We start from the raw sequence: 20226 nt of genomic DNA on the forward strand, positions 1-20226 counted from the left end.
TAAGTTTCACTCTGAGCTGTGTGTTAGCTTGTTTGTTGTTGAGGTGAAAAGTGTTGTGACTTGGCGAGACAGCCAAGCCACTATGAGGTAGCCGAAAGGCACGCGTTTAAGCTCACGCAGGCTGGCGTGAGGTCTGGAACAGTTAAAGGAGTTGAGTCTAGTAAAAAAAGTACGTAGCTTCTGGAATACTTAACTTTAATCCATAATTGGTGAACATCGGTCTGACGGTACATGCATCACAAGATAAATAGCAAATGATAATGGCGCATTGCTAGGTCGTAGCAAATGACGTAGCTGAAGGCTATGCTAACTATCGTCTCGGCAAATGAGAGCGTAACCATCGCTAGCAAAGTCGGCTGTACAACTGGGGCGTGTGCTAGGAAGTCTCTCCAGACCTGCCGTGTGGCGGCGCTCGGTCTGCAATCACTGACAGTGGCGACACGCGGGTCCGACGTATACTAACGGACCGCGGCCGATTTAAAGGCTACCACCTAGCAAGTGTGGTGTCTGGCGGTGACACCACAAAAAGTACATGCTTCAGTTTTACATGTACTGGGTTTAAGTTGAATTAAAATCATTTATTCATATAGATGACCGATTTCGGAATTTTTTTGCTGCCATCTTCGGACGTATGTTTACATCATTACACAATACTCCTCCAGCAGTACAGTAAGTGGTGCAATCTATAGCACCACCTACTGCACTGCGTCGTATAGCACCACTTACGGTACTGGTGGAGGAGGTTGTGTAATGATGTAGCCGGCCGCGGTGGTCTCGCGGTTAAGGCGCTCAGTCCGGAACCGCGCGACTGCTACGGTCGCAGGTTCGAATCCTGCCTCGGGCATGGATGTGTGTGATGTCCTTAGGTTAGTTAGGTTTAAGTAGTTCTAAGTTCTAGGGGACTGATGACCACAGATGTTAAGTGCCATAGTGCTCAGAGCCATTTGAACCATTTTTTTTGTAATGATGTAAACATGGCTCCGAAGATGACAAATAACTGTCTAAATCGGTCATCTACATGAATAAATGAGTGTAACGGTCTTGGAAGCAGAGAATTTTTTCAGTGTTCGTGACAGTACAGATCGCCCGCACGCTGACGATGTCGGAAGTGTACAAGGTGTGTCTCGACCAGTGGCTGGTGCTCTAGTGTGTTGCTGTGAGGTGGGCACGCTTTGTTGTGACAGGAGCGGCCCGGACCGCTGCTGGTGTTCGTGGCGGTGAACGCCGTGGTGGGGGCCCTGCACGCGGCCGTGCTGCCCCTCGAGGTCCTGGCGCTCTTCAGCGAGGGACACCCGCGCGACGCCTGGGCGCTGCTCGTCGTTGCTGTCGCCGGCGTCGGTGAGTGTCGCGCTCACTCCGCCCCTCCCTGGCGCCTCTCCAGCCTTGCATTTCCCTCTACGTCTACGTCTGCATCCGCAAGCCACCTGGCGCTGTGTGGCGGACGGTACTTTGAGTACCTCTATCGGTTCTCTCTTCTATTCCAGTCTCGTATTGTTCGTGGAAAGAACGACTGTCGGTATGCCTCTGTGTGGGCTCTAATCGTGGAAAGACCACAAACATAAGATAAGAGAGATTAGGGCTAGTGTAGAGGCATATAGGCGGTCATTTTTCCCTCGTTCTGTTTGGGAGTGGAACAGGGAGAGAAGATGCTAGTTGTGATACGAGGTACCCTCCGCCACGCACCGTATGGTGGATTGCGGAGTATGTATGCAGATGTAGATGTAGATGAAAATGTGCCATGTCACACGGCCACAATTGTTCACGATTGGTTTGAAGAACTTTTCGGACAATTCGAGCGAATGTTTTCTCCAAACGCATCGCCCGACATGGAATGTTCAAATGGCTCTAAGCACTATGGGACTTAACATCTGAGGTCATCAGTCCCCTAGACTTAGAACTATTTATACCTAACTAACCTAGGGACATCACACACATCCATGCCGAGGCAGGATTCTAACCTGCGTCCGTAGCAGCCGCGGGCTTCCGGGCTGAAGCGCCTAGAACCGCTAGGACACGACGGCCGGCAACATGGAACGTAATCGAGAGGTGAGTTCGCGCACAAAATCCTGCACAGGCAACACTTCCGCAGTTACTGACGACTATAGAGGCAGCATGGCTCAATAGTTCTGCAGTGGACTTTCAACGACTTGTTGGGTCCATGTCACTTCGAGTTGTGCTACGGCGGGCAAGACGACGGCCGACACGATGTTAGGAGGTATCCCATTGCTTTTGTCAGCTTCATGTATGGTTTGCATTCTGTCGTACACTTGCACCAGCTCAGCATGGTTTGTTGAAGTGTTATACCCATTCTAAGATTGTGAACGATTTATAGCGCGGTACTCCACTTTATCAATGGACAGCGCCATTTTGATATGCTACGTTAATGCAGTTAGCGGATTTAAGTGTGTATCACAGCTGTAGGCATATTCTTGCATATAAATAAAGAAATATTTACATATCTTCCATCTTTTTGAACCAATAATTAAAACCTCATGACCACCCCTCAAAGATTATGTCGATTGATGATTTAAATAATGAAAATAGCAGCAGTTGCTCATTTTTTCATGTTTAGTACAATGCGTTCCGAGAGTTTATTCTCATATCCAAGTGCGTTCGTTCACATAAAATTTTTTGTATTTTTTCCATGTGTGATTTTCTACCTCTCTTGTACTGTAGTAGCGTTTTTGAGGTTATCCTGCATTCGGAAAACCGGAAAAATTAATGTTGGAATCTTTTTATATGCTAATGTTAGATACAGTATTCTGGTTTTTCTACTTAAAAGTACTGTGCCTGCTCGATTACAGAGAATATCACACACACACAAATCATAACTTACACTGTATGTTTGCGTGATCAGTACATCCTACAGAGATATTACAATGTGTGGTTCCACAAAAAGTTTGCAAACAGTCGCAGGTGTCACATTTTCTAAACATTACATTGTAAACATAAAACTGTCAATTACAACATTTATTCTACCATTGTTCACTACTGAATTATCGATTACGTTTCTGTTTTGTTGTAGATGTTGACCATAATCTATAGGTTAATGTATTTATTTATGGAAATTACTACAGTCATCATACTGAGGAGAAACATTTGAAAAAATTAACTGATTCGCTACATAGTTTGTCAAGGAGAACTTTTTTCTGCTTGCTTTTTGTGGTGTATAAAAATGCGCGTGTATATGATATTCTATGCAAAGGAGGAGGCACAGTACTTGTAAAGTAACAACAAAAATACTGTCTCTAACTTAGCATATAAAAAAATTCCACGAATCGTTTATCCGGTTTTCCGATTGTAGGATAACCTCAAAACAAAAGACAGGCAAAAAAATCACGTATGCAAAAGTCACAAGAAAATATTTGTGCAAACAAATACACTTGAAGATGAGGACAAGTTGTCGAGATGCGATATGTTAACCATGAACAAATAATCACTATTGCATTTTTCGTCATTTAAATCATGAATGACAGATTTGCAGACTTTTCATAAACATCGATTATGATGAACGAAATTAAACTGTCGACTGCGGTGACTGTGCTTTAAACGTAAGGTAGCTCTGCAAGAATCAGCAACAGTGCTTTTGAAATTGCATCGAGATACCACCCGCCGTCCAGCGTTGCCGAATTTCTGACACAATGCGTCCGCCTGTTCTATCTGTAGATGTCGAGCAGGTCATTCGCTTTTGGATTCGTATTTGTTTGATCCTGTTGAGTTTAAGTCTCAGAAAAGGTATAACTTTTTATGTTTTGACTGAACTTTACCATCTAGACATAGGACTGCCACGATTGTCAGTTTTGTATTCAGTATTTTTAATTTCAAACATTGGCATATGTTATGATTCCAGACACACTGCTTTGTGTTCTATGTCAATAAATGTACCCGTTATAACGGACGATCAAAAAGGTTGCGTTTGATGCCATTGCTGTATTCAACATAGCGTGACTTCGTTACGGGAATACGTTATAAGCACCAACATGTAGGCAAACCCGGCCGCTGTGGCAGAGCGGTTCTAGGCTCTTCAGTCCGGAATCGCGCTGCTTTTACGGTCGCAGGTTCGAATCCTGCCTCGGGCATGAATGTGTGTGATGTCCTCAGGTTAGTTAGGTTTAAGTACACTATTGGCCATTAAAATTGCTTCACCACGAAGATGACGTGCTATAGACGCGAAATTTAACCGACAGGAAGAAGATGCTGTGATATGCAAATGATTATCTTTTCCGAGCATTCACACAAGGTTGGCGCCGGTGGCGACACCTACAACGTGCAGACATGAGGAAAGTTTCCAACCGATTTCTCATACACAAACAGCAGTAGACCGGCGTTGCCTGGTGAAACGTTGTTGTGATGCCTCGTGTAAGGAGGAGAAATGCGTACCATCACGTTTCCGACTTTGATAAAGGTCGGATTGTAGCCTACCGCAATTGCGGTTTATCGTATCGCGACATTGCTGCTCGCGTTGGTCGAGATCCAATGACTGTTAGCAGAATATGGAATCGTTGGGTTCAGGAGGGTAATACGGAACGCCGTGCTGGATCCCAACGGCCTCGTATCACTAGCAGTCGAGATGACAGGCATCTTATCCGCATGGCTGTAACGGATCGTCAACAGATGGGGACGTTTGCAAGACAACAACCATCTGCACGAACAGTTCGACGACGTTTGCAGCAGCATGGACTATCAGCTCGGAGACCATGGCTGCGGTTACCCTTGACGCTGCATCACAGACAGGAGCACCTGCGATGGTGTACTCAACGACGAACCTGGGTGCACGAATGGCAAAACGTCATTTTTTCGGATGAATCCAGGTTCTGTTTACAGAATCGTGATGGTCGCATCCGTGTTTGGCGACATTGCGGTGAACGCACATTGGAAGCGTGTATTCGTCATTGCCATACTGGCGTATCACCCAGCGTGATGGTATGGAGTGCCATTGGTTACACGTCTCGGTCACCTCTTGTTCGCATTGACGGTACTTTGAACAATGGACGTTACATTTCAGATGTGTTACGACCCGTGGCTCTACCCTCCATTCGATCCCTGCGAAACCCTACATTTCAGCAGGATAATGCACGACCGCGTGTTGCACGTCCTGCATGGGCCATTCTGGATACAGAAAATGTTCGATTGCTACCCTGGCTAGCACATTCTCCAGATCTCTCACCAACTGAAAACGTCTGGTCAATGGTGGGCGAGCAACTGGCTTGTCATAATACGCCAGTCACTACTCTTGATGAACTGTGGTATCGTGTTGTAACTGTACACGCCATCCAAGCTCTGTTTGACTCAATGCCCAGGCGTATCAAGGTCGTTATTACGGCCAGAGGTGGTTGTTCTGGGTACTGATTTCTCAGGATCTATGCACTCAAATTGCGTGAAAATGTAATCACGTCAGTTCTAGTATAATATATTTGTCCAATGAATACCTGTTTATTATCTGCATTTCTTCTTGGTGTAGCAATTTTAATGGCCAGTAGTGTATTATGATTCCACAGACTCACTGCTTTCTGTTCTATGTCAATAAATGTACCCGTTATAACGGACGATCATAAAGGTTCCGTTTGATGCCGTTGCTGTATTCAACACAGCGCGGCTCCGTTACGGGCATACGTTACAAGCACCGACATGTAGGCAAGGGATTAGTGGAGTATTCGTGTCTTTTCCGACGTGCGTGCGGTAAATACAGAAACGTGAACTAGGGCAAGGGCTTTACCAAATGTGTACAAACAGGATCATTATGCTGTTAATTTTTTTTCTTGGCCCTTCCGACGGACAAACATCGGTCGACATTCATGGGGTATGAAGAACGTGTATGGGGAAGCATGTCTAACGAAAACCACCGTTGTGGAATGGTGCGCCAAGGGGTGTTACTGCTTCATGATAACGCAAATCACCATATCGCATATATCGTAACGAAGAAGTTACGCAAACTCAAGTGGGAGACACACGAGCACCTGCCGTGTAGTCCTGATCTCTCCCCATGTGATTATCACACATTCCGTCCCTTAGAAAAGTGCTTGAAGAACCGTCGGAGGAGATCCCTGTCGGAGGAGAATGTGCAACAGGCGTTTCCGACCTCTTCACGCTGTTTGCTGATGATACAAGCGTAATTATTTATCCAGTAAAAGAAAATCCGATAGAAAATGACACAAATAAGATCTCTGGAAAAGTTATTAATTGGTTTTCCGCGAATGGGCTTGCTCTAAACTTTGAAAAAACACAGTACATCCAATTTTCTGCTGCAAAAAGTATAATTCCTTCAATAAACATAACACGTGAAAAGAAGTCAGTAGCCAGGGTAGAGCATACTAAGTTTTTGGGTGTACATATAGACGAGAATCTTAATTGGAAAAGTCATATTTTGGATCTCCTAAAGCAACTAGGTTCATAAACTTTTGCAATCAGAATAATTGCCAATTTTGAGGATGTAGAAATTAGTCAGCTAACATACTTTGCATACTTCCACTCTCTGATGTCACAAGGAATAATATTCTGGGGCAACTCAACACTTAGGCAAAAGGCATTCAATGCTCAAAAGAAAGTAGAATAAGTTGTGGGGCTCATAGTCGCACATCTTGTAGGCATCTGTTTAAAAGGTTAGGAATTCTTACAACTGCTTCACATTACATCTACTCAGTAATGAAATTTTTTCTCAACAACATGGACCAGTTTAAAATCAACAGCGACATTCATGATTACAATTTCAGAAAAAAGAAAGACCTACACTATCCTTTACTTAACCTATCTTTGGTACAGAAAGGGGTAAAATATGCTGCTATAAAACTTTTTGATAAATTACCAGATGAAATAAAATGTCTGACAGACAGCAGTAATAGTTTCAAAATCAAACTGAAATCATACCTCCTTGACAACTCCTTCTATACCATAGATGAATTCTTGAATATGAGTAAATAAATGTGGAGATATAATATATGCATTTTGTGCAATTTAAGCGACTGAGATAGATAATAGAAATATTTAGGTATAACACTATAATGTAAAAAAAAAACTTGTTTCCTGTGTGCATTTCTTGTGCATTTGACACGTTCCACATCATAATGGTTTTTCTGTGCTATTGATCAATGGAACACGTAACTAACTAACTAACTAGGACCTGTTGTTTTACCAAACGAGTATCTTCAACCTGGTGCGTAGGTGAGACGATAGCCTCAACGCTCACTACGATTTTGCCTGATTGGCATACCGATTCTTACGCGTACGACCTTCGAACGGAAACTTCTTGGTGGTCTCTTGTACTATACAGGCTGTTTCAAGATTTACAGATAACATGACCGCCATCCAAAAAATATCTTTTGGCGACGATCGACGATGATTCAAGGAAATTCCTGATAGCCCAGAATGGCAGCGATAGAGCTCACGCAAATTATCAAAATTTTGTTGCTCCAACAGCGGCTTTTTATGGAACAACAACAGGAAGTCTCAGAAGAGCAGCACTAGTTAAAACTGCTGACAAAACGCAGCACTGCGCCATTGTATCAAAAGCCAAATGTACCAGCAATTCCGGGGTTCGAAAGAACAAAGGAACGATGGCACACGTACCTGTGCCGCCCAGACCAACATTCGAGGCACACATGGTGACAGATGACGGCGAGTACCGGCCTTCTTTCCTGCCATCGGTCGGCATTGACTCGTTCGATCTAATAACGAAGCTCTTTGGACAAAAGGACATCAGTAAGGGAAAATATTCTGAGCCGGTTAAGCAATAATCGTCCAGAAGCAAAATTTTCATATACGAACACGATGTCCAAGAGATCCTTACGCTGACAGATCTCTCAGAGTTGTGATTATATCGCATAACCACCCCCCCCCCCCCCTCCCTAGAATAAAGTGCGAAATTCGACCCTGCAATACAATACAGTAATCCTCCATTACACGAAGTTTTAAAGATTGCTGAAGCATATGAACCTACTCAACGATCTGTGAAAATAATCAAAGCTGAAAATACAGGAGATTCATATGAAATACTGTTGTAGAGTATAGCAACATAAGGAATGCTCTGCCGATAACTGATGTATTTTCTCTCTGTGCCCCCTTCCTCGCCAGGCATGCTCGTATGTGTATCTTCTCAGCTGTGTTGGAAAGATATTTATGACACGTCAGAGTTCTGTCTAACGTACCATCAAGATATTTCGGCTTACTGTTGTATCCGTCTATGTCGACAGGGCCAAACCGTGTGAAACGTCCCCCTTACAAAAACTAATGAACTACAGTGCTGATAAACCTCTTACGTCATTTGATTTTCAAACAGTTGAGCAAAACTGAACGTGCACAGGCATTTCTCTCTTTACTTATTCAGATCATCAATAAACTGACACACAATATTTTTAGCACAACGCAATCTGACTTTCAATAATCCTTACAAAAGAATGGCCCTGACTAACAATAACCTATACCTTTCATGAATCATTTACCTCACAAAAATCTTCGTTACTCGAACTACTGCAATACAGCGAGCGCCAATACTGCCAGCTAAATAAAACATTCTAACTACTGAAGTCACTAACTACTGATAGGCATAGTTAGCAAATGAAAGATTTTGATAGAGAACAATGTATTTACCTTAATAGTGTTAAATATATATATATATATATATATATATATATATATATATATATGTCATGAACTGATATATATATATATATATATATATATATATATATATATATATATATATATATCAGTTCATGACATCCAGTCTTATAAATTTACTGTCTCTGATGGACACATGTCCAGATCATCCGCTCTCAAAATTCCGCCATCTCTCTCCCCGCATCTTCCAACTGCGCAACGCTAGGCGCTGTTCACATCCAACTGCCGAACACTACAATAGCGAATATTACAACAATGCCAACCAGCCACAGACTGCACACAGCACAGCCAGTGATTTTCATACAGAGCGCTACGTGACGTTACCAATATAAAAACCTAAACAGCCTACTTACACGTGGATCGATCTTTACTGATTCTAGACTACTAGAAAAGTGGAAAAGACATACTTCAGTTTTAGAAATGTTGGGTCTAAGTCACCACGTCTTAAAATATTCATAAAGTATAGTGAGACAATTTGTTGGGTGTTCTTCATTTTCAGAAAAATCTTCACTATGATATTAAATGCCAATATGAATTCCAATGCTGGAATTTCCGGAAGGTCAGGTTCTGCAGGTCACCTGTGTAAAAACTGAATAATACCACAGCAAGAACAGAGCCTTAACGCAAGCCTTCATTGAGTACATACCATTTATTCTTTTCTTCATTTGTTGTACTGTTAACCACCGACTGCTCAATATACTGCTTAAAAGGTTACCTACACAAGATACTGTTTTAGGAAATTACAATATTAGACCATCGAGGAACACCATGTCATAAGCTGCTGATAGGCCAACGAAAACAGACCTGGTCGTTATTTTCTTCTTGTAGTTAGCTTCTGCGTGAGTAGTCAAGAAGAGGACTTCACCACAGCAGCTTCTACGAGCTCTAAATGCAGCTTGTTCAGACGGCACCACACAATTAATTTTGTCCTTCCAAGAGCTTGTAAGCACAATTAAGTAGCAATATTACGAAAGTGCTGTGCAGCTTCTCCTTCTTTCAACAGTGAAAAATACAGGAAAATTTATATATCAGTGGGAATCAATGGGCGCACAATGAAATTCCTACCAGATATTGATGCAACTTGTTCACTGATAAACCTTGGATGCTTACGAGTTTCAGGGCTCACTAGAATACTTGAATGAACCCCCGATTGCCGTAAAGGGAAAAGTAATGGCAACAGTGAAATTCCAGAGTAACAAAGAAAAAATTTTCCAAGATGCTACTCTTGTCGGGCGTAAAATGAATGTGTGCAACGCAAAATACAGAACGCGAAAATCAAGATTTGGCCTTGTCTGACTACCCCCTGACGCAGATCTTAGGATCTCTTAGTTGTGATATTATTTCCTCCTTCTTGCTTTTTAACATATAAATTACAACATAAACATTAATGAATGGTTAAGGGAACTAGTAACTACAAAATAATAAATGCTGTTTCTGCTTATACATTTATTGTAGATTAAAACCCCTTTATACATTACAAATGTTTACATATCAATGTCCAATGGACGTAGTGAGATACAAATGAATTCCCTAACTAATATTATTGATCAATTGCCCAAATCTGCCCCCTTTTTTATGGTTACGCAATCAAATATAAATAACGCGAGATGACTGACATCATCTACATACCAAACACTAGAAGGCACTACTTTCAAAGATGATCTACAGTGGTGTGTAACCTCAGTGAAAATAATATTTACGTGATCACAGCTGTTTAACTTTATAGCTCTAATAAGCCGAAGCAATTACCAATACTACCATATGTACTGCGTCCGGTGCGTCCGTGTGATGGTTCTCGTACACGTTTATGACGATGGAAGAACTCTAGCCACAGAATACGAGGGTTGGAACTTCTGTCTCTGAGCTGGTCGTAGGTTGTGTTCAAATAGCTCAAATGACTCTGAGCACTAAGGGACTTAACATCTGAGGTCATCAGTCCCCTAGAAGTTAGAACTACTTAAACCTAACTAACCTAAGGACATCACACTCATCCATGCCCTAGGCACTATTCTAATCTGCGACCATAGCGGTCGCGCGGTTCCACTGAAGCTCCTAGAACCGCTCGGCCACTGCGGCCGGCTAGGTTGTGTTCCAGAAATAAACAGCATAGAGACAGAAGCGATGACAATTTCTGCAGGACCTGGCCATCAGTTTGCAGGACAATGCTCAAGCACGTACAGTGCAAGCTATTACTGATATACTTGACTGATGGGGCTGCTAAGTGCTATACCACCCAGTTCTAAACTGAAGGAAACACTTCACGGCATTCGCTTCAGAACTGCTACGAATTCTTCGGGCAATAGACCGCGCCGCTCGAACTGTCAACACAACTGGCACTGCTAAGAGTATCCTACGACTTCCACATCGGTGGCAACGGATTATACACAATGCTAGTGACTACTTTGAAGGTCAGTAAAACTTTGAAACACATATCTATTTTGTACGAGCTGTAAATAAATAGTTGTAACTATTAAAATTCCAACCCTTGTGAAATACTCTTTCAAACACTAGGAAGGCAGAAGGCGGTCCTCTGACTAGTATAATCTACGAGGATAATCCCAAAAGTAAGGTCTCCTATTTTTTTATAAGTACATAGACCTGTTTATTTCTACAGTGGCTTGCATTAGTTTACAGCTAGAACATTTAGCTATTTTTCGACATAATCACCGTATTTGTAGATGCATTTTTGTAGACGCTGTGACAGTTTTTGTGTGCCCATGTCTTACCACCTAACCGCCATGCTGTTCAGAAAGTTATGAACCTCTTCTTTCACCTCGTCGTCGGAGCTGAATCGCTTTCCGGCCAAATGTTCTTTTAACCTAGGGAACAGGTGATAGTCACCTGTCCTGTTCGGCTGCAAGGCGGTGAAGAAATGCGCAGGAAGCATCAACTCGTTGCCGCATGTGGTCCTCGGTCAGCATGCGTGGCACCCATCTTGCGCACACCTCCGGTAGTTCAATGTTTCCGTTAAAATTCTGTGAGCGGTGCTTCGGGAAACCTCAGGAACCAACGTGCAAAGATCATACAGGGTTATCCGCCGATCTTCACGCATGCTTTGCTCAACCTTCAACACAGCCTCCTCAGAAATTGACGGTCTCTCGCTCCTTTGTTCGTCGTGAACTTCGGTCCGACCAGCTGCAAACTCTCTGCACCACTTACGAACATTTTTGACATGCATGCACGAGTCACCATACAGTTCCGTCAATTGGCTATGGATTTCAATCGGCGCAGTGCCCTTTGCGTTCAAAAACCGAATAACTGCCCGCAATTCACACTTGGCGGTAACATCCAACGGGGTCTCCATTCTCAACGGCTGCCAAACCAAGGCTGAGCGCCTCAGCACGGTGTGCGCAATGTTTACACACAGCGCGTGAAGCACTCTTCATAACAGTGTGACCAACTGCCACACAAACAGAGTTCTGTACTTATAAAAAATAGGAGACTTTACTTTTGGGATCACCCTCGAATACTGTCTTCTCCTATCTGTGTTCTACACACAAGAAACGCCAACTCCCAGCCAGAAGGACGGAATTCAGATAACGTCTCTACGTGAGTATAGACAGAAGAAGTGCTCTCAATCACTGAATGCTGCGTACTCAATGACAACTATCTACCCAGAGGCGAAGTCCAGAATCGTATAAGTTCGCAACAGTACAGTGCCTAACCGTTCTAACTATAAAGTCTCCTGAGGGCAAAGACAGCAAGTACATCTGTAGCAACAAAGCTGATACTAAACTACTGTCAAACACGGGCGCTCAAAAAGGAAGAACACTTTCTCTCCACCACTGGCTTCCCAGCAAAGCTTGGCTCCCCTCCCTCATAACTACAAAAGGTGAATCACTTTCTCGAAACCACAGAATATTCTCTCTCTCTACAGATTCTTCCAAACGCCGACCAACCATATTTGTCTTTTGTCATCCGGTGCGGAAAGTTTGCGAGGAAATAACTATCCCCATTAATTTGGAATTCATACAATGTACTCTTCTAAATGTAAAAATACTGAGAAACAACCCAGCCTGTGTGATTTCCGAAGTAACGCTTCCTTGTTCCTCTCTGCTGCGTCCAGAGTTTCCTGTTATCCTTCCGGCCTAGCTACAACAGCAGCCAGCCGCCACTCTATTGTGCTTCAGCACTCAGATGCCCTGACTGTCTGGCTAGGGCTACTTCCTGTGTTAAGCAGGACCAACACATCTGTGCGGGCTTTTCCACCCAGAGCCTGAGTTACGTCTACCGTTTCACTTTCACTAGCGGTCCAACCTCTACTAGTATAGGCAATCGTTCATTATGGCGTTTTGATAATAAATAGACCTTTCCTGCAATAAGCGTTAACAACTATTTACAAGGTGTACGCGACAATGTCAGTCTTCTTTAAATATTCATATATACGATCTACAACCTATCAAATGATACCTAATTTTGGTTGTAAATCACGGCAAACTAGATGAGTGCTTGTAAGGTGCGAAATTATGGCCACCTCACAATCCCCCCACCTAATGAATTATTTAGTACTAGGATGGGGTAATTCTTATAGCATAATCTCATCTAGTGCAAGATAATATAACCATCAATTGTCTGTACAAGCGAACTAATAAGAATACGTGGGCAGAGGAATAATTTAATCACGATATGTTCATCTACAGTCATTCTGCGTTCATTCATGGGCTTATTGTCATAAATTTATTTACTACATGTTTATTATTTAATCTGTCTGCTGCTTATGTTTGGTACTATTCCTTGAGACGTGACAATTGAAGTATAAATTAACACAAAAAATAAATTTAACTAACATTACAAAAAAAATTATGCTCTTTCAAAAATGCCAGTTCTCATCTTTCTTTAGACTCAAGACCCATGCTCTCTGTCATGCATAAATCCCTAAGACATAGGTTGAGGCAAGAAATATTAAAGTATCGTAATTTTTTCAAGGTGGTCATCCAATAAATTGTTTGTGCTTCATTTAGCCATTAATACGCAAAGCAAGCAGTTATCTCAATTATTCTAGAGGTTATCTATTGGTCATTATATAAGTATATAAAATTCGGTGAAACATCCTGCATAATTTTAGTTGGTCATATTTACGCTCTTGCCTTGCATTTTAAAAAACATCTTCACACAAACTTATTACCCAAGTCTAGTTTTTCCTAATGTGTACACTCTCTAAACATTTCCATAAGCTTATGCTATCCAATAAATTGGTTGTGCTTCATTTAGCCATTAATACGCAAAGCAAGCAGTTGTCTCAATTATTCTAGAGGTTATCTATTGATCATTATACAATTATATAAAATTCGGCGAAACCTCCTGCATAATTTTAGTTGGTCATATTTATGCTCTTGCCTTGCATTTTAAAAAACATCTTCTCACAAACTTATTACCCAAGTCTAGTGTTTTCCTAATGTGTACACTCTTTAAACATTTCCATAATCTTATGCTCTAAAATGTTATTTGATCAACTGCATGTACATTTACTGTGACAACTAATATTTGTAATAAGAGTTTGGATCAACCACCAATTTTAACTAATGTTCTTGTACACAGTGTATAAAAATGTAGTATATTAAAACGTTAAAACCCATATCATCATTATAAAAGAATGTGACACACAATAATTTTCCATAAATAAATACACAAATATTTAAAAACGTTAAAGCACATAGCATCACTATCAAAGAGGATGAAAAACAATAATTTTACATGAATAAATACACAAATATTTTCTTAACACTACTCTGAAAAATAAGTACAAGATATTTTTAAAAAATGACAAATATATCGGAAAGTGTTAGTTTGTGAGTGTAACTGTTCAGTATTCATCCAATTATACGCATTTTTTATCGAGAGTCACACACTGATTAGGATTTCAAAACACGCTTTCATCCTCATATGTGTACAGGGATGGAAGCTATAGTTTCTGTGAAGTTAAGGAAGCGAATATTGGTTCAACAACTTGTTTGAGATCGGTCATGGTGGCTTTGCAAGTCAGTCTTTGGACCCTCAGCCCATTGTTGATCACATCAGGTTACAAGTATCTCGCAGAGTTGGTGACGTGGAAGGATCCTCGGAACATACAGCAAGATAAGTGAGAGTATGTTTTGAAACAGCCAAGTTTTCATCGAATTTGCACTCAGTATGAGGGAGATACAGTCAGGTGGGATCTTTATAGATCACCTAAAATTCTTCTGCATCAGCTAAGAGAAGTGTAATGGTATCTAGTCTTCAGTTGTGTTTCTTCTTTTTTATTATGTTTTTGTTGCTACTCGTCTGTTCTTCATGTCTCTTCTTTCTCTTGATATAAATATTGTATTTTGGATAGGGATATCGGTAATTGTGGATAGGCAGGTTATCTGTTTGGTACATTATGCATGGAACTTGAGTCGTTGTGTGTGACTCAGATTCCTCAGAAGTCAGTGCCATATGACTGACTATTTCAGATTATGTTTATCAGTTTCTGTCTGGCAGAGAACAGCAGAAGGAAAAGCAAATAGAGTTCACAGTTCCATACAGCTATTAGCAGTTGCACTGTAAGATTAACTGACTGTATCATGTGTACAATTCGTTTATCTTGTATCCATCGTGTAGTACAACAGTGGAGATGTCGTCTGCCTCCTGAGGTCTTCAGGTGGCCGCATTCGAATAGGCCTGTTGTTTGCTCATGTCTGCGACATGGCTTTGGCCTACCAACCGCATCCCTTGCTTCCACTTTTATCTGCAGCTGCACTGTTAGCCTCCTGTTCCATCCGCACATCACGTTGTTGCTTCCAGTGTGTTTCGCAAAAGTTTCTTTTTGTAAAACCTGTAAGAACTATTATATACAATTAGTTTCTGATTTACACAAATACCACGCAATACATAACACAAAATCATTGACATGTTTCTGTTATGAAATATAATTTATTTGAAAATTCCACTCATGAGTAAGGTCATTTATCTTTACATTTATTATTGCTCTAGTTGGACAATCAGCCAAGATGCTCACTTATTTACTCTTATTATTTTGATCAAAATGTCATATACAAAGTTAATGTTAATTATAAAAGAACATATTCCTCAACCTATGTAATTTAATTGTTAAATATCTGTTGGCACTATGAAAAATACACATAACAGCAGAATTACGATCATCATCAGATCCCAATGTTAATAATTTCCAATACTACTTGTTAAACTACTGGCCAGTAGGATGTTTATGCTAGTCTAACTACAACCCTATTGAAAGTACTACACTGTCATTGGGTATCTCAAGCTCATCTGATCTCATGGCTCTTTGTTTCGTCGTGGATGTCATCGTGAATATCTGGGAACAAGAAAGTGCACTACTGCACAAACATACAAAAATGAATGATTAGGCGGGCCTCTTCTTCATTTCATGCTTCGGCTTGCTTCCTATGGATAATCATAAACTATATAGCAGAGTTTAGTACAAAATTACTGATAGCTTCTTTAATCACACTGTCACACACCTTCTTTCATGTTTTTACTCAGTAATACCTTCTCTGTCGCTCTCCTTTCTCCAGAGCTGCTGCTATTACCTTCATCTGTCGTTAACTCTTCCTTTTATGATGCTAAAGTTGCATTTTACTTTACTAGTGATACCTGCAAATAAAAATATTTTAGTATATTATGTAAAATCACTGCTCATCAACATGACTGCCATTCCCTTATGTATTACCCACGATATTATGTAATTTGAATGTATGGCATTTTGTACTTTTCTTTATTAATTTTTACGTATCAATATACCCTTATTACATGTCCATTTCATGATGCTATAACACTCAACATTTCGGTGCACTCATATGATATTCCGCAGAACTGGCCACCAAGTACACAATTCTTCCGTCTCTCTGAACAGCATAAATACAACACTTCCATATACAAATAAGGGTGCGCTCTCACATAGCCACTTGGAGCAGCCCACCAAGTGAACTCTCATACCTATGAATGGAGACAAATCATACTTGGACGACACACGTGCATATCACAGCAAACCATTACTAGCAAGTCACTCATTTGTGATCCCATTGATAAACATGGAAAATAGGCACTCATTTCATGAAGAAGGTCTAAATTTTTTTTCAAAATGCTGACGTTCTCTGCTAATATGTTCCATATCAGTTGGATAACAAACTTACCTATTCACATATCTTCACAACATATTTGCAGTACCACACGTTTCTCATTTTTACTTTATTCCTTCATGGACAAATAGCACATCTTAAACTCCAAACACCTTTTAAACTGCACGCTCAGTTTGCTGTGCACATAATTATAGCCTACACAAAGAAACATACCCTAATTTTCTCTCCCTCGACATCCTGCCCTTTTTATACACTGTAGTACGTCTTTTAATATGATAATAGCACAGAAAATATTGGTAAATCTACATATCTCTTCAGTGTAATAACTTAACTTAATTTCTAACTATATACAATATACTTTACTTTCACTAGACAAGTTCATTTTAATTCTTCCTACTTATTCTAAAAATGGCTTGAGATGGTTCACATGATGAAGTCCTAAAAATTTTCCTGATGTCACAGTCTCAATTTCAACTGTAATTTCGTGCGCTAGTCTTCTTATACGTACAGGACCGCTGTATCTCTTGAAGAACTTTTACATAGCTTCATTTGGTTACTGGACAGCCTATAAGACTTAACTAAGACTTTTTGTCCAACAAAAAATTCCAATAGGTGCACCTTTCGGTCCGTGTGCACCTTGAGCTTCTCTCCTGTGATCCGAATATTGCGCAAAGCCTCCTCCACTAAGACTTTATGTTGTCGGCGCGTCCTTTGTGAATAATCGAGCAGTCCTCTAATTTTATCTGGAATGTCCCTTTTCTTCAGAACCATCATAGCCGGCATCAGTGTAGTACTGTGAGGGAGCTCGTTTACCACATCCTGAAAATCTTTAAGAAATACATCCCAGCTAGCATGATTCTTTCCACAGTATAGTCTACATAATTTACCAAAATCTTTCATCGTTCTCTCCGCCGGGTTCGAGCTTGGATGAAATCTACTAATAAATATGGGCTTTATTTTATACCTTTTTAGCGTCCTTTTCCATACCTCAGATTTATATTGAGGTCCATTATCTGGGGTAACACAGTCTACAGTTCACACTTGGTTTATGAAGTCTCTGCACATGGCTCTACTCACAGTTACACCAGTCGCCCTTCTTAGTTGTGTCATCATCTCAAATTTGTATGTCAGCTCCAATACTACCAAAATATATTGATGACCCCTTGGTGCATTAAATCCGTCGCTATTATATGCCTTATTTTCTCAGGAATAATTGGGTACAGAGGAGCCTGGGTACCTACAGTTGTGGATTTCGCCTTTTGGCAGTTTTTACAGATGGCTCGTACTTTTCTTATACGTTTCTCCATATTTTTAAAATAGCAGACACTCCTCATTCCCATAAAACATTCTCGAGCACTGAAATGTGCGTAACTTAGGTGTGTACACCATATAAGCTTATTTATTAACTCATTTGGTATGCAGACCACCCACAACGAATCATTAACGTTTACCCTGTAAAACAGAATCCCTTTTCTCAAGAAAGAGGGCCTGCATCCGAGCCTTCCTTTTTTCCTTTATTTTGACTAAATCTGGGCCCTTGTCCTGCTCGTTCTGGATATTCCACATCGTTACAGTGACGAAGTTTTCAAATGCTACGCCTTTGAGATAGAACACCGAAAAGTGCTCTTGATCTAATGTTTCAGTCGTCCCTTCTGTTATTCAAATATGTGAGTGGGACAGGGCGTCAGCAATGAAATTTGTCGGATCAGGCACATATACTGTTGAAAACTAGTATTCTTGAAGCACAGCTACCCATCTTGCTAGTCTTCCATGTTGGAGTTTGGCTGTTAGGAGAAATTCTAGCGCCCTTATGGTCCGTATAGACTTTTTCTACCGAACAGAAAGCATCCAAACTTTTTAAATCCCCATACTATTGCAAGGGCTTCAAGTTCGGTAACAGAGTAATTCCTTTGACTTTTGGATAGTACCCTGCTACCAAAGGGGATTGTTCTGTGTACTAATTTGTCGTCTTGTTCAAACTCCTGAAAAAACCTATCTCCCAGACAGGTCTTCGCGCTGTCAGTGGCCGTACAAAAATCTTGTGATAGGTCAGCATGTGATAAAATAGGAGCTACGACGAGTGCCGCCTTCAAATTATTGAATTCTAGGTCTGCACACTCATCCCACACCCAGGGCGTTCATTTCCTGTCAGTTGGCAGGGTCGAGGACTAGATAATGTTTCTACATAGATCAACTTTTTATAAAAATTTATTATCCCAAGAAAACCTCTAATTTGTTTTCTAGTTGTGTGGCAAACTTTGCAATCGTTGCCATCCACTCTGGGCCGGGACTAATCCCTTCTCCTGTTATCACGTGTCCCAGAAAGCTAAACCTACTGCTCCCAAAACAAGACTTACAAAATTTGCAGTCACCCCGTACCTTTTCAAACTGCTTAACACTTCCTCTAGGAGTTTGCCATGTCTCTCCCAGGTATTTTCTGCTATCAATATATCGTCTACATAATGCTTGAACTTCTTTTTCAACTCTTCATCCCTTTTGATAAAACCCCTGATAAATACAGCTGAAGATATATTCAATCTAGAAGGGAGCCTTTTGAATTGAAAACATCTTCTGAAGCCAATAAAGGCCACGTATTTTCAGCAGTTAGGATCGAGCTCCATCTGCCAAAAGCTCGATCGCGAATCAAGTGAGGAAAACACCGAAACCCCATGAAATCTTTGAAGGAGCTCCTCAAGCCTTTCAGAGCGATCCGTCTCTGGCACAATAGTGGTATTTATTTGGCGTGAGTCTAACACCAGTCGAATTCCACCAACCTTTTTGTCTACTATGCGTAGATCTCGCGGCCTCAATTAACCTTCGTCCTCCATTCTCCAGTTCACCTAGAACCCTTTCGCGGTATGACCATAGGATGGCATAAGGAGGTGTGCGAAATGGTCTATGTTTCTTTAAGTCAAATTTGTATTGATACTCCTTAATGCATCCGGTTTTAGGTAAAAATAACTCTGCGTTATTTTTGAGCACAAGCTCCAACCCTTGCCTGTCCATATTATCTATGTTTTCCAGGTTCTCGAGTTTCGAATCAATCTTACTGATAATTTCATTAATCTGCCCACGTTCAGATTTGAACTATATTCTCGTTATTTTTTCTACACTCTTCCCCCTGAACTGCATGTTGTTTGTGAGGTAACGGGCGAATTGTGGCGCCCTGAAAACATTCTAGGTTCAGAGTTGGCGTTAGATAAGATTAGATTAGTTTTTCGATCCATTGATCCGTGCTGAGGAGATCCTCGTGGATGTGGAACGTGTCATTTTTTAAGCTGAAATAACAATACTAATAGTATTAGTATATACAATACATCATTTGTTTCTATTAAAAAATTCGTCAGTGGAGTAGAAGGAGTTGGCCACTAGTAAGTCTTTCAGGCTCCTTTGAAACTGATCTTTTTTTGTAACTAATTTTTTTTATGTTTGCTGGCAAATTATCGAAGATGAGTGTTCCTGAGTAGTGGGCCCTTTTTGAACTAATGTAAGTGCTTTCAAGTTCTTGTGCAGATCATTTTTGTTCCTGGTATTG

At 40.9% G+C, this 20226-nt stretch overlaps 1 protein-coding gene across 1 annotated transcript in view; it reads left to right on the forward strand.

Moving 5' to 3' along the window:
• Nucleotides 1-20226, forward strand: part of LOC124805240 — a 329228-nt gene that overhangs the window by 244372 nt on the left and 64630 nt on the right. Inside the window, exon 5 of the mRNA XM_047265748.1 lies at nucleotides 1185-1338. Coding sequence (XP_047121704.1) covers nucleotides 1185-1338 — 154 coding nt within the window. The remainder of the gene's footprint in view (nucleotides 1-1184; nucleotides 1339-20226) is intronic.

This window comes from Schistocerca piceifrons, chromosome 7, assembly GCF_021461385.2.
Source record: "Schistocerca piceifrons isolate TAMUIC-IGC-003096 chromosome 7, iqSchPice1.1, whole genome shotgun sequence".
In the NCBI taxonomy this organism is placed as follows: Eukaryota; Metazoa; Arthropoda; class Insecta; order Orthoptera; family Acrididae; genus Schistocerca; species Schistocerca piceifrons.